General features: G+C 39.6%; 1 protein-coding gene across 1 annotated transcript; it reads left to right on the top strand.

The window, feature by feature from the left end:
• The first annotated feature begins 856 nt into the window (after positions 1-856).
• LOC116113230 (receptor-like protein 53) lies at positions 857-2,306 on the top strand. Its single transcript, XM_031399381.1, has 2 exons — positions 857-1,109; positions 1,750-2,306. The coding sequence occupies exons 1-2, from the start codon at positions 857-859 to the stop codon at positions 2,304-2,306; spliced, it is 810 nt and encodes a 269-aa protein (XP_031255241.1).
• The last annotated feature ends 16,777 nt before the right edge of the window (positions 2,307-19,083 follow it).

Consider the following 19,083-nt stretch of genomic DNA (forward strand, 5'->3'; position numbering starts at 1 on the left):
CTTCTGTTATGCCTGAAAAATGTAAGGCTGACGTAAGGTCCAGTCGGTATGCAAAAGTCAGAGCATGGGTACACCCACTGCCGAGTCACGTAAGGAAAGGGACAGCTTGCTTCTGTCAAAACAATAGGTGCGCGCCAGACCAGCCAGAAGCTATGGTGATCCCACGTGTCCAATCCCTGCTCCAAATCGCGTAAATCACTCTAGAAGGTGGGCAATGTGACATAAAGAAGGATTTACACGGATAATCCCATCAACTCACAGATTCAATAATCATTAGCTCAATGTATCCCACTATAAATTGAGAGCTCATCTCTCATTCAAGGGATTTGCTCATTTTTACTCTTGATTAGCCTCTCACTCTGTCTCTATAATTTATAGCATTCACTCACTTGTACTATCATTTGTAAGTCAGTCAGCTAATGCGACCTAACTCCTATCATTAATAAAATCACAGTGGACATAATACTTTCTTCCTTAGCATCCGAACCACTTTAAAAGTTGTTCCCATTCGTATTTACTGATATTTCCTTATATTCACGTGTGTCTTTTGGGCCAGCTCAGTATTTTACACGTGCGTTTCGTTGGTGTAAAAATCACGCATCAACAATGTTCAATGTGGAAAAGATGAAAAGTTGAAATGAGTGAATCTCCTGCAGCCTTTCAAAATTTCAAAAAGTTTGCAGTGTGTGTTCTTTAGTGATGGAGGATCTTGTATCAAGTCTTCTTTAAGTCAATGATACAGTAACATTTCATCCCACACTTCTTATAAAATTACATATCCAAACTCCATGATTCTCATTATCTCATTTACCTATTCAACATAACTTGCCATTTTCTCTTGATTTCTAAGAGAATAATGGGATTCAAATTTCATTATAATCAAGTTCTCTGCCTCCTCTTCTTGTTCTTGTATGCTCGTTTTGAAGTCAATTCAACAGTCATATGCAATCCCAAAGAGAGTCTTGCCTTGCTCCAATTTAAGAACACCAATGCATTTAATGTTACTGTGTCTTCTTCTGCTGAAGATGTTTGTACTCCTCAGACACTCTCTTGGGTGGAGCGTACAGATTGCTGCTTTTGGAAAGGAGTAACATGTGATAATGCAACAGGTAATGTAATTGGCCTGGACCTCAGTTTCAGTTGTTTGAGAGGTACCATCCTCGACAACAACACTCTCTTCCAACTTTCCCACCTTAAATGGCTCAATCTTGATTATAATTTTTTTGACGGTTCCCCAATGTCATCTGTGTTTGTTTTGTTAAGAGATTTAACGCATCTTAACCTTTCTACTTCCGGATTTTCTGGCCTAGTACCTTTTGAAATATCTCACCTATCCAAATTGGTTTCACTTGATCTTAGTGATAATCTTGAATCCCGCTCGCTGAGATTTGAGCCACAAAATTTTGAGTTGCTGGTGCAAAATCTTACAAAATTAAGTGCTGTTCGTCTTACCCGTCTTGATATGTATTTAGTATCTATCGAACTTATCTTCTTCGATTTCATCTCTCTCACTCGACGGCACTACAATGCATGGGAAAACCCCAGCGAATGTTTTTCGCCTACCAAACCTTCACATACTCCGTTTATCTGATAACAAAGATCTAACGGGGTTTTTTCCGCAGTCCAATTGGAGCACTCCACTTAGGTTGTTGGATCTCTCTTACACAAGTTTCAAAGGAGAAATACCGGATTCAATTGGAAACTTAAAATTCTTGGAAGGAATATTTCTTCCAAGTTGTTCTTTCACAGGGCCAATTCCAGCATCATTTGGGAACCTCACTCAACTCACTGCTTTGTGGCTCGATGAAAATGCTTTAACCGGTCAAGTCCCATCATCAATATCAAAGCTAGAGCAGCTTACTTATTTAGAACTTTCAATCAACTCGTTGGCAGGTCAGATTCCAAATTTTGGTAACCTTAGTAAGCTGACATTTTTAAGTCTTTCATGGAATAATTTTAGTGGTCCCCTCCCTTATCATGTGAGTCGTCTTCCGTATTTAACCGACATAGACTTGTCTCATAACTTTCTCAGTGGTAAAATGCCATCAGAGTTGTTCAGTTTGCCATCTTTGCAGAGTTTACAACTCAATGATAATACATTCTCCGCTCCTATTGACCAATTCGAGCCGTCTAATTCATTGTCTGATGTTGATTTGAGTAATAATAAGATAAGTGGTTCAATTCCAAGTTCCATGTTTAAACTTGAGAAACTTCTCTTTATCTTTCCTCAAATAACTTCAGTGGCACTATCCAATTGGACATATTACTGCAACTACATACCTTCGGGGGATTATTCTTTCATATAATAGCCTATTATCATTAAGTTCCAACAAGTGTGTCAAAAATACCTCATCCCTTCTTGAATCATTCCTAATGTCTTCTTGCAACATAAGTGAATTCCCAAGTAACTTGGGAACCTTAGAGGGTTTGAATGATTTAGATCTTTCCAACAATAAAATTCGCGGTAGGATTTTGAAATCTGAGTCGAGAGGATTTAAGAATTTGTTTTCTCTGAATCTTGCCAACAATTTCCTGACATATATAGAGGACCACCCTTGGAGAGATATTCAAATTCTTGATCTTTCAAACAACATGCTCCAAGGATCACTTTTGGCTCCACCACCTGGAACACATATTTTCCTAGTTTCTAATAATAATTTGACTGGGTTGATTCCTCCATCTATTTGCAATTTGAGTTCCCTTGAGTATCTTTCCTTGTCTAATAACAATTTGAATGGAAGAATTCCACAATGTTTCAGGAGCATGGGGCTTGTTATGTTGCACCTGCAGAAGAATAAACTTCACGGTAGCATTCCTGATACGTTTACAAATGGAAGTTGGTTGGTGAGTCTTGATCTAAATGGTAATGAGTTGGAAGGGCGTTTGCCTAGATCCTTGGTAAATTGTAGCCAACTGGAGGTTATGAATGTAGGAAATAACAAGATAATTGATATGTTTCCTTATTGGTTTGGAACTCTTCGGAAGCTGAAAGTTATTGTCTTGAGGTCTAATAGATTTTACGGTCCCATACAGGATTCCAAAACTCTATTTCATTTCTCCAACTTGCAGATTCTAGACCTCTCTCACAATGAATTCAAAAGTTTTTTGCCCAGAAAATTGTTTGAAACTTTGGGAGCAATGATGCATGTTTCCAATAATGAAACTGGAGTCTATTATATTGGAGATGAGTATTATAAAGATTCCGTAGTTGTGACAATGAAAGGGCTGGATATTGAAATGACTAGGATTCTAACGATTTTACATCCATTGATCTGTCACACAATAATTTTGAGGGAAAGATTCCTGAAATTCTTGGAAACTTCAAATCATTCATAGTGCTCAATCTTGCTCACAATAGCCTAACAGGTAATATTCCATCTTCATTGGGGAATTCAATTGCTCTTGAATCATTAGATCTCTCTTCAAACAAGCTTGGTGGAAGAATTCCTGTGCAATTGGTAAGTCTTACATTCCTCTCATTATTAAATCTTTCACATAATCAACTTTCGGGACCCATCCCTCAAGGCGGTCAATTTGAGACATTTCAAAGTGATTACTTCATCCGGAACAAAGGATTGTGTGGAAGGCCATTGCCAACGAAATGCAACAATGATCCGAGGCCGCAATTACCACCTGCATTTTCAGAAGGAGAAGATGATAATTCAAGTGAATTTGATTGGAAAATTGCGATGATGGGTTATGGAAGTGGGGTGGTGATTGGTTTGTCCATAGGATACATTGTATTCACAACGGGTAAACCTTGGTGGCTCGTAAGAATGGTTGAAGCCAGAGTACAAAAGATTGTTAGAAGAATTGGAAGGTAGAAGAAATCCATGAAAAAAAAAAAATGTAAGTATATTTCTTAGTCAGTATTGCGTGATTCCATAGAATTAATTAAATCATGTCTTTGAAACTATGATAATGTTTGTAATTGTTAGTTATCTTTAAGCTTATTGCAGTAATTTTTTTATTTTGTTTTTTTCAGCAGGTGATGTTTGGTTGAGACAGGAAGGCAACCAAGAACTTCTCGTCATGGTTTTATATTTGAGTTGATGTGTTTGTATGAGTATGTTTGTTGAGAATGTTGTTGGTTTCAATTCTCGAAATGTATTTTTTTTAATTTCGAAGTGTTAACTTTGTTGTAACAATAAATCCAGAATATATTGCTGTAAAATCTGAATTCTGCAAATGGAATAAAGTCTTCGTATGTTATGTGCATGTAACAGTACTTATTACAAAGAAAAAGTGATATTCATTGTGAAAATTTCTAAGTATGATGAATTCAGATTAAAAGTAGAAACAACAGTTTATGTAAATCTTTACTGATTGGAGAAGCAAAAGACTCAAAAATAGAGGACAATATACTTTAGTTTCCATGAGATAACTTTATAGAAGCAAGTATAAGCACAGTTCAGTATCAGCAGGGGAAGTTTCATAATTTTCTCTGTTTGTGTTCTTTTTATGTAAACTTTGCATTTACAATATATCACTGCCTCAAGCCAATAGTGTACAAAAGTTCATATGGAGCAGATTTTGGATTTCAACTAAACTTAGCTTTTGGAAGTTATTTGGGAGTCCTCTATGCTTCCATTATAGGCCAATTTAATGTCTTTTTAACTTAATAGATGTACGTTTCAGGTGAATGAAACTTAGCTTCGATGAATCCTGTACTTCGACTTGTAATTGCAGCAATTTCACCCTACTTACTCACTCTCACAAAAGCAAAACAAAGCATGCATTTCATCAACCCTAAAAGACCAAATTTGAATCATCTGGTTTTTTCTCAAGTTTATTCCTCATCTTCACTTCATTCCACCCTCCAATAAGTGCATAACATGAATTACCATTCATTTTCCACTTGCTCAAACTCATCTTTGATATTTCAAGACACGGTTCGACAACCCAAATAAATCCCTTTTTCTTTCTCTCTTCAACTATTTTCATCTCTTCTTCACTCGTTGGCATATTCTTCTCCAAGTTGATTCTTGCATGGTCTTCATCCGTTATGAATTTTGCTTTGAATTTTTTTTTTTTTTTTTTTTTTTTTTTTTTTTTTTTTTTTTTAATGGCATCGAAAGATGATTGTGATTCTTACTTAGATTACTAGCTTACAACCTTTTTCGTATAAGAAGTTGAAGTTCCTTGCTACCTAATTTCTTCAGTATAAACTCCTCCAATTCCTTATTCAATCTCTGAACACTTTTCTTCTTTTTCTTCAATGCATTTCAGAGATAATGTTCTTTTTACACCCTTTTTAGTTTTCTCTTTCTCTTCTCTCTCTACCATTTTCTTTAGGGTTAATAAATAAATAAATTCCCATTAGGTATAATTAAATATCAACAATCCCCTTGTAGGTTATAAAAATAACAAAAGAGCCCCTATTGTTTATTTTTGGTGTTAAAATAAAAGGCAGAGGGACAATTGAGTAATACCTATAAACTCTTTTCACAAACTTTCTCCCATAACTCTGATGTGACAATTCGTAATTAGTCAGTTGTCATGGGTTATATTTAATAAATTGTAATTGACCAATTATAAACTGTTACGTAGAATTATAAGAGAAAATTTGTGAGAAAAGAAAAAATTATGGGTGTAACATTTTATGGGACATTTAGGTAAAATATTTATTACCCTTTTATATCATAAATTTTAACCATGTACTAACGGCTAACTGGCTAAGTATCGACAATAGATTTTTTGTTATTTTTATTAAATCTCAAGGGGTTTAATATAGCAGCACCTAATTTTGCAGCCGCAAACAACGCTTCCAAGCGAGTAGAATTTGTAACCAGCTTGATTCCTCTTCTTTTGACTCTTCAACACTCAAAAATGTAAAACAATCGCCACCCAAAAAGATAATGATTGGTTTATCTTTTTGGGCCTTTAGCTGCCCTACTTAGAAAAGTCTCTGTGTTTTAAGTTCACTTTTATATTTTCTGTTTCAGAGTTGTATGCAAATGTGGGTCTTGTGGAACAGGAAAACTAGCTCTCAGGGAATGGGAAAAACATACGGGTTCCAAATTGAGAAATTGGCGGATTAGCGTTAGGGTGAGAGGTTCCATGCTACCACTAGGACAATGGGTTTGTACATCAATTCTTTATTTATTTCTAAATTCATTCACATTGATTATCACTTGGTCAAGTCATGTCTCTAGATGTTTGGAATGATCAATTATATGAATTTGAATTTATTGTGGATGGATAGATAGTTGCATAATCATTTCTGCGCTAAAAGATGATTGTTTCAATAGTGATTATTGATTTATGTAATAACGTTAGCTTTAGGTTCAAAGTTGCGGTATGATGTTATATAATATCGAAATATTTTTGACTGATAGTGTAGTTGTCAAAGTCTACATGTCGGAGGTATATTTATCATTTGAGGATAGTCTTTTGGTTAGACTCTTATAAAATATTGATCTATCAAGATCCCTGTCATGGACAGTGCTATCTTTTGACATGTATGGTATCTCCAGTTAAAAAATTATATATATTTGATTTCTCGTAAATCCATAATGTGTGTTTTGCATTAAGTATGGCCGTAATGCTATGGTGGTGGTGTAACGTGGTCTAGTGCTTTTGATTTGAATCGCCAAGAAGTCCTGAAAAAAGTACCAAACTTATTATTATTATTATTTTACATATAAAGGTTTTTAGGCGAATTCTTATCATTCTTGAAATAGTATCTATCTTTGAAGATCTGTGAAGCAAATCCATTATGGTGGTTACTGATCACAGAATGTAAAATAGGTTGAAAAACAACATGGTAAATACAGATATTGTAGTGTACATTATGTCCAAAGGGTGCTACTTGGTTATTAAATTTTGGAATTGCCTTTTGGAAGAGTTCTGTGGATGTTGCCAGAGAATGATCAACTAACAGATGATCTTAGGTCTCTGGTTGGTTAATTGGAAGTAAAAGGGAGTAGAAAATTCTTTAAGCTTTTCTGATAGGAGAGTAGAACTTGAAGTTGATTTTCTTTCTTTAGTCAATATCTAAATCAAGCAGTGGATGAATATCTGTTTTGATGGATGACATTATATTGTCAAGCAAAATCTACTAGTGGAAGACAATCCTAATAAAACATGCAGCTTCATTTAGTTTTCCCTAGTGTGTTGAAATAACTATTAACATGAAGTGCGGTTTATCCTTATGGCTATTACAGAACTTGTGTGGTATCATATTCATGTAGTGTGGTCATCCTTATTTTTATGATGAAACTTGTGTGGTGTCATTCATGAATGCTCAATTTTTTTCATCTTTATATGCTTAGCTAATTGCTTAGTCATATTCCATTTTTGAGTCTTATTGTAACAACCCAGTCCATTGTCAAGATATTGTGTATTTATATGCATCCCTCTTGATTCGGACTTCATCCTTAGAAATGAATCACGAGTACCAATGTCTTGACAGTGGGCCGGGTTGTTACACTTGTAATGTATTGAAAGTTTTATCTGTTTGACTAAGTATGTATACCTCTTTGTTCTTCTCACTTTCATTTTGTTTCTGTTTGCTAGAGAGCAGAAGAAGAAGCCACATCCCACCAAGTGATGGGACCTTGCCATCATCCTTTAAGCACAATACAAAGTTTGAACACATTCAGAGTAAATGTCTTGTCCTTTTTATATTTTATGAGATTTATTGTTTCATTCATTTGCTGTTTAATTTTGGAATTTTCTAGAAATTAATATGGTAGTTTTCTCCTTTCTGCTCATTTTCTTTTCCTCTTACAGGTGGTAGAGGAGCCTAAAAGTTTTTCCTCTTTTCGTGAACGCCTTTACCACTTACAGGCAAATATTTATCTTCATCAGTTTACCTTTTTAATTATTATCTCATTGAGCTGTCTTTCTAACTATTTTATGGATACACATCCTCTTCAGAGAACCGAAAATGACCGGGTTTGCTTTGGTAGATCTGGGATACATGGCTGGGGCCTCTTTGTGTGTAGAAATATTCAAGAAGGAGAAATGGTATGTGAATCAAAAGAGTCAACAAGTTATGGATTTTAAAAGCATGTCTTTCATTTATTCAAGTGCTTGTTAGCTAAGGAAACTTTCTCTGGGATGAATTTCTCATATTTCTATCAAGGTCTATGGTGTCAGTGAAGGTCCAATGGCCTGGAATTCTTCCGTTGTTTTTTAGTGGCATTACCAAAACATATTTGATGTACCATTTCAAAGGTCCTAGCTACCAGAAAGTGTGTGAATGGAACACAGATTATTTTTATGCTTGTATTTGTCATGATATGATTCCTTTAAAAAGATTAACAGCCACATGTTTTTTCAGGTTCTCAAGTATCGTGGTGAACAGGTGAGGCGCAGTATTGCAGACTTGAGAGAGGTCCGCTGCAGATTAGAAGGAAAAGACTGCTATGTGAGTTAACTTTCCTATGCTTTTGTAATCTGCAAATTTTTCTCGTTAAGTTGAAATGTAGAAGTTGTGTTGATGTTGAGATGAGTCCCTGAGTTCACTCTTTTGGCACCTTTGAGAAAACATAACATGATCATAAAACAGCAAACAATGTATCCTGCCTCTTTTTTTCTTATGAGATAAAATGTGCAAGCTTTTCAAGATCAGTGAAGAGGTAGTTGTTGACGCCACTGATAAAGGGAACATGGCTTGCTTAATTAATCATTCGGTAAGTTATGCATATTTAAGTTAATATATAATGCAGGATTTCACCTCTTTGCTATGAATCTCCACCCCTGAGATAGCTACTTGTTTCTCTACCAGTTATGATATCTTATTATGGGTCCCTAATTCCCTTTATTGATACAGTGTATGCCCAATTGCTACGCGACGATTATGAGTGTGGGTGATGATGAGAGTCGGATTGTCCGCATTGCCAAGACTAGCGTTTCTGCTGCCGACGAGCTAACGTATTTCTCTCTCCCCTTCTCTATCAAAAATTGTATTGAGGAATTTCACTACTCTTATTGATTATGTTATTGTATTTGGCAGGTATGACTACTTATTTGATCCTGATGAGCCTGATGAATCCAAAGTCCCGCGTTTATGTAAAGCGCCAAATTGTTGAAAATTCATGAATTAGGATACACACAACAGAGTCATTGTTTCTCCTCAAGGAGCACTAACCCAAATCCCGTGGGATCTTACCGTCGTTATACTGAAATTGTAATTTTTGACAGAAAGGAAAGTCTTCTTTTTTTTTTTTTTTTTTTTTGGTGCTTTTCTTTTAAATTTGTTGTAGGTTTTGAAAACTTTTCATGGTTAATAAAAGGAATAGATGCCCTGATAGGTCTGGACAACAACATTACACGAATGCTGTTGGGCTACAGGCATTCGTGTAATGTTGTTAACAAAGTTTGATTTACATAATTAAATGGCTAACCCAATCTTTTCCATCACATTCTTACTGACAGGTCTGGACAATCAATTTAGAATTACGGTGACAAGGTGATGGTGAAATCTTGTATGTAGAACAGGGGAGCCCATGGCGCAGATAATAGATGTCCTGTAACAAATTGTTTTCAATTATTCTTCTTGTTATGTGTATTTGTTAGTTACATGAATGACCTATATGAGTTAAATTCTCGAAAAGTACTCTGATGGTGTAAATGCAATACTAATAAAGTGTATAGATGAGATGAGAGTAAAAAAGATTGATAGTGGGTCTTCACAGACTTGCAATTGCAGCATGTTATCTTTATTGTTTATGTATATGCATAAAGGATTCTAGCGTTCAAACTCGTGATATTACTTGGCAATGGAGACACAACTGCCCTGTTAAGAATATGGAAATCTTTGTGATATCCCTATAAGACTAATAAATAACATATATATGATTCTCATCTCCTTGTCACTTCCTTTTGATATTTCAGAGAGAGAATTATGGAATTCAAATTTCATTATCAAATTCACTGTCTCCTCTTCTTCTTGTATGCTGGCTTTGAAGTTAATTCAACAATCATTTGCAATCCCAAAGAGAGTCTTGTCTTGCTCCAATTTAAGAACACCAATGCTTTTGATGTTAATGTGTCTTCTTCTGTTATATATCATTGTAATCCTAAGACACTCTCTTGTGAGGAAGGTTGAGCATGTTATGGCCATGTAGCAGTACTGATTACATAAGAGAAAGCTGAGATTCATTTTGACAGATTCTAAGCATGATGAGTTCAGATTAAATGTAGAAACAAGTGTTAAACACATGCTCATTGGAGAAGCAAAAAACTCAAAGATAAATAACAATACACGTATGAACACAACTTCCATTGGAGTTCATACACATGAAGATATTGATATAATATAATAAAATCGGAGAGTAGACTTTTTTAACAGAAATCTGGTTAGAACAAGAGAAAATTAATAATTAAAACAGTTAAACCTGTTCTGATTTAAGAAGTGTTCATACAGAATTCTACACCAACCAACGAGATTCGATCGACCTTGCCGTGATCGGAACTAATGTGTACGTGATTAAGTATAATCAGCTATGTATGTGTGAAAATGCAATAAAGTAAAGACAATGAGAGCTTTAAAGTGGTTCGACGAGGTTAACTCTGAAGCCTACATCCACTGATTTTGTATTTACTATGAGAGCTTACAATGTAGTTTCTATGAAAAATTTGTAACCCCTTCCTCATTGTTTGAGGGGGTTTATATACAAGGTTTGTACAAAGGAAATAGCGAAATTAAAGGGACTATAATTGATCTGAATTGAATTCCGATATTCTTGCAATTCGGCGCTATGATTACGTAGTAATCGCTGTTGATCTAGTCATTGCCACAACATCTGGGATCTGAAGTAATCTGAGGATTGATTGAATGATTGCTTGAGTTGATCATGACTAACTTATGCTAGGTCGAGCTATAGCTCGACGAGCTTATGTTGGGTCGATTAATCGTCATTGCCGAGCTCATTCTAGGTCGAGCTATATCCTCATGTCAGCCTGAGCCTATTGAAAAAATCACACACAGCATCTGCCCCCTAGTTTTCGATGCTAGTTTCGGGCTTCAAGGACTATTGCTCGATTTGATGCCAAGCTTGGCTTTATTAGCAAGTCTCTAAGTGCATGTTCGATCGGGCTTCCAAGGTAAACCTTATGTTTGGCTGACGTATTTCACACTTGGGTCTTTATTTTCGAGTGGTCGGGTTGCATTTTATGTTGCAGCCTTTGGTTGTCACGTTTCGTCGTGCGTGAGCGACAACAGCTGTCGACGGTTATTATTGTAGCAGTCTGACGATTCATCGCTCCTCACAGATGGTCGACACGTGGCCACGTCCAAGGGCTAAGATTACTTGATGAATGAAGGGTCAAGATCAATTATAGGTCAACAACCACGATTGAACCCCACCCTTTCGTCTCCCATCCAAACCACTATAAAGGTGGCCAAAAACATCAAAATAGTTACATGTTTTCTAACTCTCTTGCTCTCTTCGCCGTTATTTCTACATCATCACAGTGGTTTTTCCAGTGAGTTTCCAGCACTCCCATTCCAGTAAGGTTCTTTTCCCTTCTTTCTTTCGTTCTTTGCGAGTTTTGCGTCAAAGGGTGGCGATGGTAGTAGCCACATTGTGTGTTTTAGGGTTTTAGTAGGGTTTTTGGGTGCATCTTCGGCGGTCTCGGGTTTTACAAGGGTTTAACGTGGTGGCCGTTGGTAGCGCAAGTAGATCGCATACCTTCGTCATATTGCACGAGCTATCTCGGGTGTCTGAAATGAAAGCGAGTGCAGACTGATCACCAATTTGTTCGAGCTCTGACACATGTTCACCTCTTTTTTCAAGTACCTAAAAGTGAGCTATAGCCATGTCTTCCTCTAGTAGTTGTACCATAGACCGCATGTTCGATTCACCAGTGGGCTCAGCAGCTCTTGGGGATGTGTCCCCCGAGGTCTCAGAAGAATTGTCGCTTGAAGTTTGGACCCCGACGCTACGGGCTTATTCGACTGAGCTTCGATCCAGTTGGCTCACTCCTAACCGTCCCCAGCTCATAGGTTTCAAAAGTAACCTCGATCCTTGATTACCATCGGGGATCTAGAGCGCATAAAAAAGGTTTATATGCCCCAGCTCAACTTGATGGTTCCGGGGAAAAATTCTCAAAAGAATCCCCTGCCCGGATGGGTGGCGATTGCTGAGACCCTCCTCAGGTGCGAGGTTTTCGTTCCCCCGCACTACTTCATTGACAGTGTGCTAAGACGATTCAACATCGTCCTTGGTCGTCAATTACGTGATTATCATCACAATGTACATCGCGTATATGATCGCTGATCTGGCCAAGCCATCTGTCGAGGAACTCGTCCATCTATTTAGGCTTAAGAAGGGACAAGACAGACAACTACCTTTCCAAGGCGAGGAAAGTACATTTCAACGGGCTGATTGACGTCCTAAACAATGTCTCTCATTGGGACTCGCAGTACTTCTTTTACGAAGCCTAGGAGACCGGTGTCTACACTACAGAAGCAAGTAAGGTTTTGACTTCCCAAGTGCACGAGGATTGTTTTCGAGCTTTGTGCTCCAACTAACCGAGCTATTTTATTTGTGTAGTTAATGTAGAACAAAACTACCTTCCAACCGTGAGCTTACAAAGGCTCCAACGTTTTAGCAACCTTCCTAGCGATCAACATAACGTCCACGATCTTCTAACGCTCCCTCATTTGAGGCATACAGTTTTTTTTTCAGGAATAGGCCAACTTCCCTACGGCCTTTGCAAAAGGTAAGTTGTTACTTGCTCACGTTTACTTTCCTGCGCAAATAGGTCGCTAATTTGTTTGCCTTTTTCCTTGCAGAGATATGGGCCAAAAAGCCAAAGGGCAACAAGAACAAAACAGTGGCCCTTGCGGCCGCCATGAAGGCACCAGCTGCTTTGGCCTCGCGGACACTACCGACTCAAAGTGCGCCAGTGGCAAGCTTGGGGGAGGCCCAAGCGCAAAAAAGCCCGCGACTACCTTTAAGGCAGTCGACGAGAAGAACGTCGCCAAGCCCCAAAAGGGGGTAGCCAAAAGACGCCTGAGCCAATTGAAGGCTCAAAAAAACATAAAGCACTCGAGTAGCATGATGGCTCGGGGAAGATGAAAGCAACTAAGCCTCAGGAGGGCTCAGGCAAGCAGAAGATGGCCAAGCAGAGGTTGGCTCGAGCAAAGAGGTCGCCATGCATGCTGGCGGCTTACAGAAAGTAGCGGCCAAGGACTTGGCCAAGAAGAAGTCCGCTCCTGCGAGCGAGGCAGGCACTACCGAGGTGAGTAAGTTTGGATTGCCTTAGTCGAAAAATAAGAAAATGGATGAGGCGGCCCAAGCTACGATCGATGAGATGATCAATCAACTCCCCGATCACATTGGCCTCAGGGCCTTAGCGGCTAGGGATGTTGTCACCCCACGAACTTACACAACCATTAGAGATGCTACACCCACCAAGATGTTAGGCTTGCTATGCAGCTTCACGGCAAAGGTATCGGTAGCTCGCTTCTCTCTTTCTTTTTGTTTGCATGCTATCTTGCTTTTTGCTTATTCCTTTTTATTCTCTTTTGAGGCTGCCATGGCAAGCAGGCTCCTCTATGACGAGTGCTACGACGCTTTAGAGGGCAATCATCGGGGATGGCAAGCTGTGGAGACCGTGAAAGAAAACGCTTTGGCCAGGGCCAAGCTTGCAGAGAAAGAGAGGGAAACAAGGCATGCTGAGCTCGAACAGCTCAGAAGGGAAGTTGCAACCTTCCAAGGCAAGGAGAGGGAATTCCTTGACAAACTTAATGCAAGTGAGGCTGCTCAGACTAAAGCTGAAGCTAAGGTAGTGGAGGTTGAAAAGACTTTGGCATAGCAACGGGTTGCCAACAACAAGCTGAACTTTGAGCTATCCTCGGCTCAACAGGCTGCTGCAAGCTGGGAGGCCAAGTTCAAACAGTCCTTGCTCGACCTTGCCCAAGAGGCGATAGGTTGCTAGGAGGCCAAAGTTGAAGTCAGGCAACTCGGGCTTCGAATTGAAGAGCTGAACGAGGCCATTACTGCTCAAGCCTGGGAGACATTCGTCTTCCTTGTTCAGAAATTATGGGAAGCCCATCCTTTAATCAATTTCTCTTTCCTTCCGCGGGCTTACCAGAAGGAAGTCGAAAGGATAAGAGTCGAAGCCCGAGGAGAGACCTATGTTTACTCGGACCACTCCGAGGAAGAGGAAAAAGGTGAGGGTCAAGAGAACGTCGAAGAAGGCGAAGAGGAGGTCGAGCCTTATATCAAAGTTGAGGATCCAACTCCTTTGACCACTCTTCCCTCAACCGAGGCTCCCAACCTTGGAAAAGAAGTCGCTATGCCTCCCGTCGTCGAGTCATCTCTCCCTCTTGGTGACAACCTTCCTGGACAGGTCGAGGATGAAGCTCCTACTCCCCCAACTGCTTGAAAATTCATCTTTTTTTTTTTTTTTTTTTTTTGGGTTATCGCCCCTTTGTAGTCAAACTCAATTAATATAAGAAATTTTTTACCATTTCCTTATCAAGCAATTATTATTATATTTCTATAGAGTTAATTTATCGTCCTAGTCGAACTTGTAATATTAAAATCTGAATTTGCTCTAAGTTATGCATAGCTCGCTTTTCAAGAAGCTTTTTCGGATTTATGCAAGGAAATCTTATGCGCCGATCAGTTACGATTTTAGACTTATCATCCTTTTTTATTTTTTTGGTCGCTGTTTTGGGGCTGATTTTCCTTCAATGTGTTTTTCCTAAATTTTTTTCAAGTTTAACTTCGTCAATTTAGGATTTTCACTCCTGATTTATGCAAGGAAATCTTATGCGACGATTAACTTTTATTTCGGACTTGTCGTCCTTTTCAAGTTTTTTGGTCACTAGCTTAGGGCCAATTTTCTTCGATGTATTTTTCCTTGAATTTTTTTAAGTTTAACTTCATCAATTTATGATGTTTCATCCTTAAAAAGTTAGATTTTGGGGTGGCTAGTTTAAGATAAGTGTCTTTCCTGGACTCTTGACTCTTGACTCTGAGTTTTCTTTTTGGAATACCATCGCTTAGGTCGCAATTTATGGATCGATAATTAAATGCTAACAAATTGAAGATGTTAATAATGAATCAAAGAAAATAGTGAATAATACCTCTTTTATTGATCAAGTGCTTTGGCCATGATCGGCCTTGCAATGAATGTAGAACATAGACATAAGTGAAACCCGAACTATTTATTGGTAATACCTTCGCAAATTCTCAGAGTTCCGAGCTTGCATTATTGCTTCGCCATTGAGGCGTTCCAAGTGAAAAGATCCTGGTGCGAGCTTTTCGGAGATCCTAAAAGGACCTTCCCATTTGGATCCAAGTGCCCCCAAGTTCGGGTTTTGTGTACCCTGGACGACCTTTCTGAGGACCAGATCGCCCACTTCAAAGTCTCTGTTTTTTACCTTGGTTTTGAAGTATCGTTTGGCTCGCTATTAGTACGAGGCGAGCCTTAACTGAGATTTGGCTCTATGTTCTTCGATCAGGTCTAGCCTTAGGTGGAGAAAGTATTCATTTGCTTCTTGTCAAAGGCTTCTCTTCGGAATGAACTGATTCCCACTTCAACCAGGGCCATTGCCTCATACTCGTATGATAGAGAGAATGAGATTTCACCCATCGAGCTCCTGACTGTCGTTCTGTAGAACCATAGAGCTTATGGCAATTCGTTGACCCATCTTCCTTTAAGGTCATCAAGCTTTTTCTTTATGGTGTGCTTGACTACTTTGTTTACAGCCTCTACTTATCCATTGGCTTGGGGCCGATAAACGAGGGTGAAACTCTTCTTGATGCCGAGCTGCTCGCAAAAGATTTTGAAGTCTTCACTGTCAAACTGTTTCCCGTTGTCGGTTATTATTGTGTGGGGAATCTCCAATGAAAAATTATTTTTTTTAGACAAAGTAATTTAGCTTGTTTGACGTTATTGTTGCCAAGGGTTTGGCCTCTGCCCACTTAATGAAATAGTCTATGGCAACTACTACGAACTTAATACCCTATTTTCCTTGAGGCAAAGGGCCGATAAGGTCGATGTCTCAGATCACGAATGGCTAGAGGCTTGTCATAGTGGTCAATTCTTGCAGTGGAGCTCGCAGAATATGTGCAAATCTCAGGCATCTGTCACACCTGCGAACATAATCCGCTTCATCGTCATAAACTGTCGGCCAGTAATATCCTTGGCAAAGCACCTTATATGCTAGAGATCTGCCTCCTATGTGGTTTCTACAAATCCCCTCATGGATTTCTCTTAGAACATAGTTTGAGTCCTCATGGTCAATATATCGTAGTAGCGGCATATTGAATCCACACTTGTATAATCTATCGTTGATGAGTGTGTGTCGAGCTGCTTTTGTGCAAAGTGTTTTAGCTTCAGTTCTCTCATCTGGTAATGTTCCATCCCTTAAGTAGGCAGTGATTTCATTTATCCAACTGTATCTCTGGCTTGTAGTTAGAACTGATTCTTGTGGAGCGAAGATGCTTGGCTTAGGTAGGAACTTGACTGGTATGGACTCAATCTTCTCATGGCTCATCGCTGAAGCTAAGCAAGCTAGATCATCTGCTTGCGAGTTCTTCTCCCTTGGAATCTAGAGAACTGTAGAGGACCTAAATTGCTAGAGCGTAGTTTCCACCAATTGGAGGTAGGACACCATGGCCATATTACTCGCGAGCATGTCTCGAGCTCTCTGCTATGTCGGGTCCTCCGTAGATCATACCCATGAAGACCTCGTTGGGCTTTAGCAGAGCTTATTGAGTTGCATTCTATGCTTAGCTTAGGGCCTGGTTGCTTTGCTCGCCAGGATTTTCGTGAGCTGGTTTTGCCTTAACAAATTCTTTTAGGTGACCTCTTCTTATCAAGTCTTCAATGGCGTCCTTCAGAGCTTGGTAATCATTTGTGTTGTGCTCGACGTCCCTATGGTACTGGCAATACTTCTATCGATCTCTTCTGCATGGAGCCCTCCTCATCCTTTTTGGAGTCGGTAGTCTCTTTGCCTCTAAGGATACTTCATAAATGTGGGCGAAGTCTTGTGTAAGGGGGGGTGTATTCTGCATACCGTGAAAAAGGTTGCATGTTCCTGCGGTTATCTATTCTCTATTTCTTTTAGAACCTGTTGTGATCCCTGTCATTGCGATCTTGGCCCCTACGCTTATCTGAACGGCGATCTTGTCGCCTTTCCAGGGCCCTCTACGTTAAGCTTCTGGCCAGTGCTGCCAACAACTTTCTACCCGCTGGTATTTTGTAGCCATTTGGTAGAATTTGGTCAGACTTACATGACCTTCACTCTAGAGCCCTTTCCACCGCTTCGTGTTTGACTTGATCCCTGTGATCAACAAAGTTCGGATGGATTCTTTGGGGGCATCAATGACCTTTGCCTGCTCATTATGGAACCTCGTTAGGTATGACGTTAGTGTTTCGTCTCTCTCTTGGCGGATGTTGCTCAAGTAGCCGAGCGACATTGCGAACTGTCTCCTCGCCTAAAATTACTGTAAGTATAACGAGGAAAATTGTTGCTAGGAGTTGATGGAGTTCATCTTGAGCCTTTTATACCACCTCTTAGCATCTCCAACAACGTGACTATGAAGCATCGACATTTCGCTAAGTCATTGACCTAGTGTAGCTCCATCAGGCCATTGAAATTATCGAGGTGATCTCTAAGGTCCCCTCTTCCATCGAACTTGCTTTTTGGCACCCTGAATCTTTGTGGAAGCAAGGCCTGACAAACTTCCTCTATGAAGGGGGAACTTACTACTTCCTCTGCCAGGTTGTTCTGGCGAGCTTTTAGATTCTTCTGCACTCGATCTAAGTCTTCATTTTGGTTGCCCTGGCTGGCTCTGTTAAGCCTTACCTCGAGCAAATGAGTTCGCAAGTCTGTTGCTTGCGAAGCTCCTCCAATGTGCGCGTTGACGTGCAAGGTCGATTCATGATGGCTAGGTTGATAAGTGCTATCATGCTCATCAATACGTTGCTTGTGACGTCGGTCATTGCCAGATTAACGCACGTAGCTTGCTTCACGAGCTTGCGAAGATCAATCTTGTCTTGAGCATCGGTTAAAACTAGCACTTTGATGTTAAGGGTACCATCGAGCTTCTCGACAGTGCCTGTTGCCTTTGCTTTCCCTTTATGGCTTCTTTCTCGATCGCCTCCCGGGGTTTGTTTGCCTACAGGACTCACGCTCGTAAGCAGAGTGTTGCCTGCACAGTTGGGGGTGTTGATCGCCCCTTGGCATTGACGAGACGGACTGTCCATCTGTAGAATTCCTACCTGTTAGGGTGGCATTAGTGAAACGCAGTTGGTTAGGGTTTTGAGTAACTGGTTGTTGGTTCTGCAGCTCGACCACGTTCTATTGCACTGCCTGTGCAATAATCGTTCTAATCATTTCCATCAGCTGGCCATTCTCGGGGTTTAATGTCCTTGCCCCCTGATTGTTCGAGGTGTGTTGAGCTAGCGATACAGGTGGTCGGCATCCAGCAGTCTCATGTTGTACCTCCTAGTGGGTAGTTTCCACATTCTCGAGGTTCTCGGTGGTAGTTTTTGATCTGGTGTACACCATTTTGGGCTTGGAATAGGTAGGTTACAGTGAATGTTTGCCGAAATCTTTGAGATGTTGGCGAAGGCCCTCCTTTTAGCGCCAAAATGTTATTACAGAATTCTACACCAACCAGCGAGATCTAATCGACCTTGCCAGGATCGAAACTGATGTGTGCGTGATTAAGTATAATCAGCGATGTATGTCTGAAAATACAATAAAGCAAAGACAATGAGAGTTTTAAAGTGGTTTGGTGAGGTTAACTCTGAAGCCTATGTCTACTGTTTTTGTATTTGCTGTGAGAGCTTACAATGTAGTTTCTATGAAAAATTCATAACCCTTTCCTCATTGTTTGAGGGGGTTTTTATACAAGGTTTGTACAAAGGAAAAAGCGAAATTAAGGGGATTACAATTGATCTGAATTGCAATCCGATATTCTTGTGATTGGGTGCTGTGACTGCGCAGGGATCGTTGTTGATCTAGTCATTCCCGCAATATTTAGGATTTGAAGTAATCCAGGGATTGATTGAATGATTGCTTGAGTTGTTCGCAACTAGCTTATGTTGGGTCGAGCTATAGCTCGACGAGCTTATGCTAGGTCGATCAATCGTCACTGCCGA

Source organism: Pistacia vera, unplaced genomic scaffold (assembly GCF_008641045.1).
Source record: "Pistacia vera cultivar Batoury unplaced genomic scaffold, PisVer_v2 Contig676, whole genome shotgun sequence".
In the NCBI taxonomy this organism is placed as follows: domain Eukaryota; kingdom Viridiplantae; phylum Streptophyta; class Magnoliopsida; order Sapindales; family Anacardiaceae; genus Pistacia; species Pistacia vera.

Coding starts and splice junctions, on each gene's coding strand:
- LOC116113230 (XM_031399381.1), top strand. CDS start 857: ATGGGATTCAAATTTCATTATAATCAAGTTCTCTGCCTCCTCTTCTTG. Junction 1,110..1,749: donor AACATGTGATAATGCAACAG/GTAATGTAATTG, acceptor GTTCTTTCACAG/GGCCAATTCCAGCATCATTT.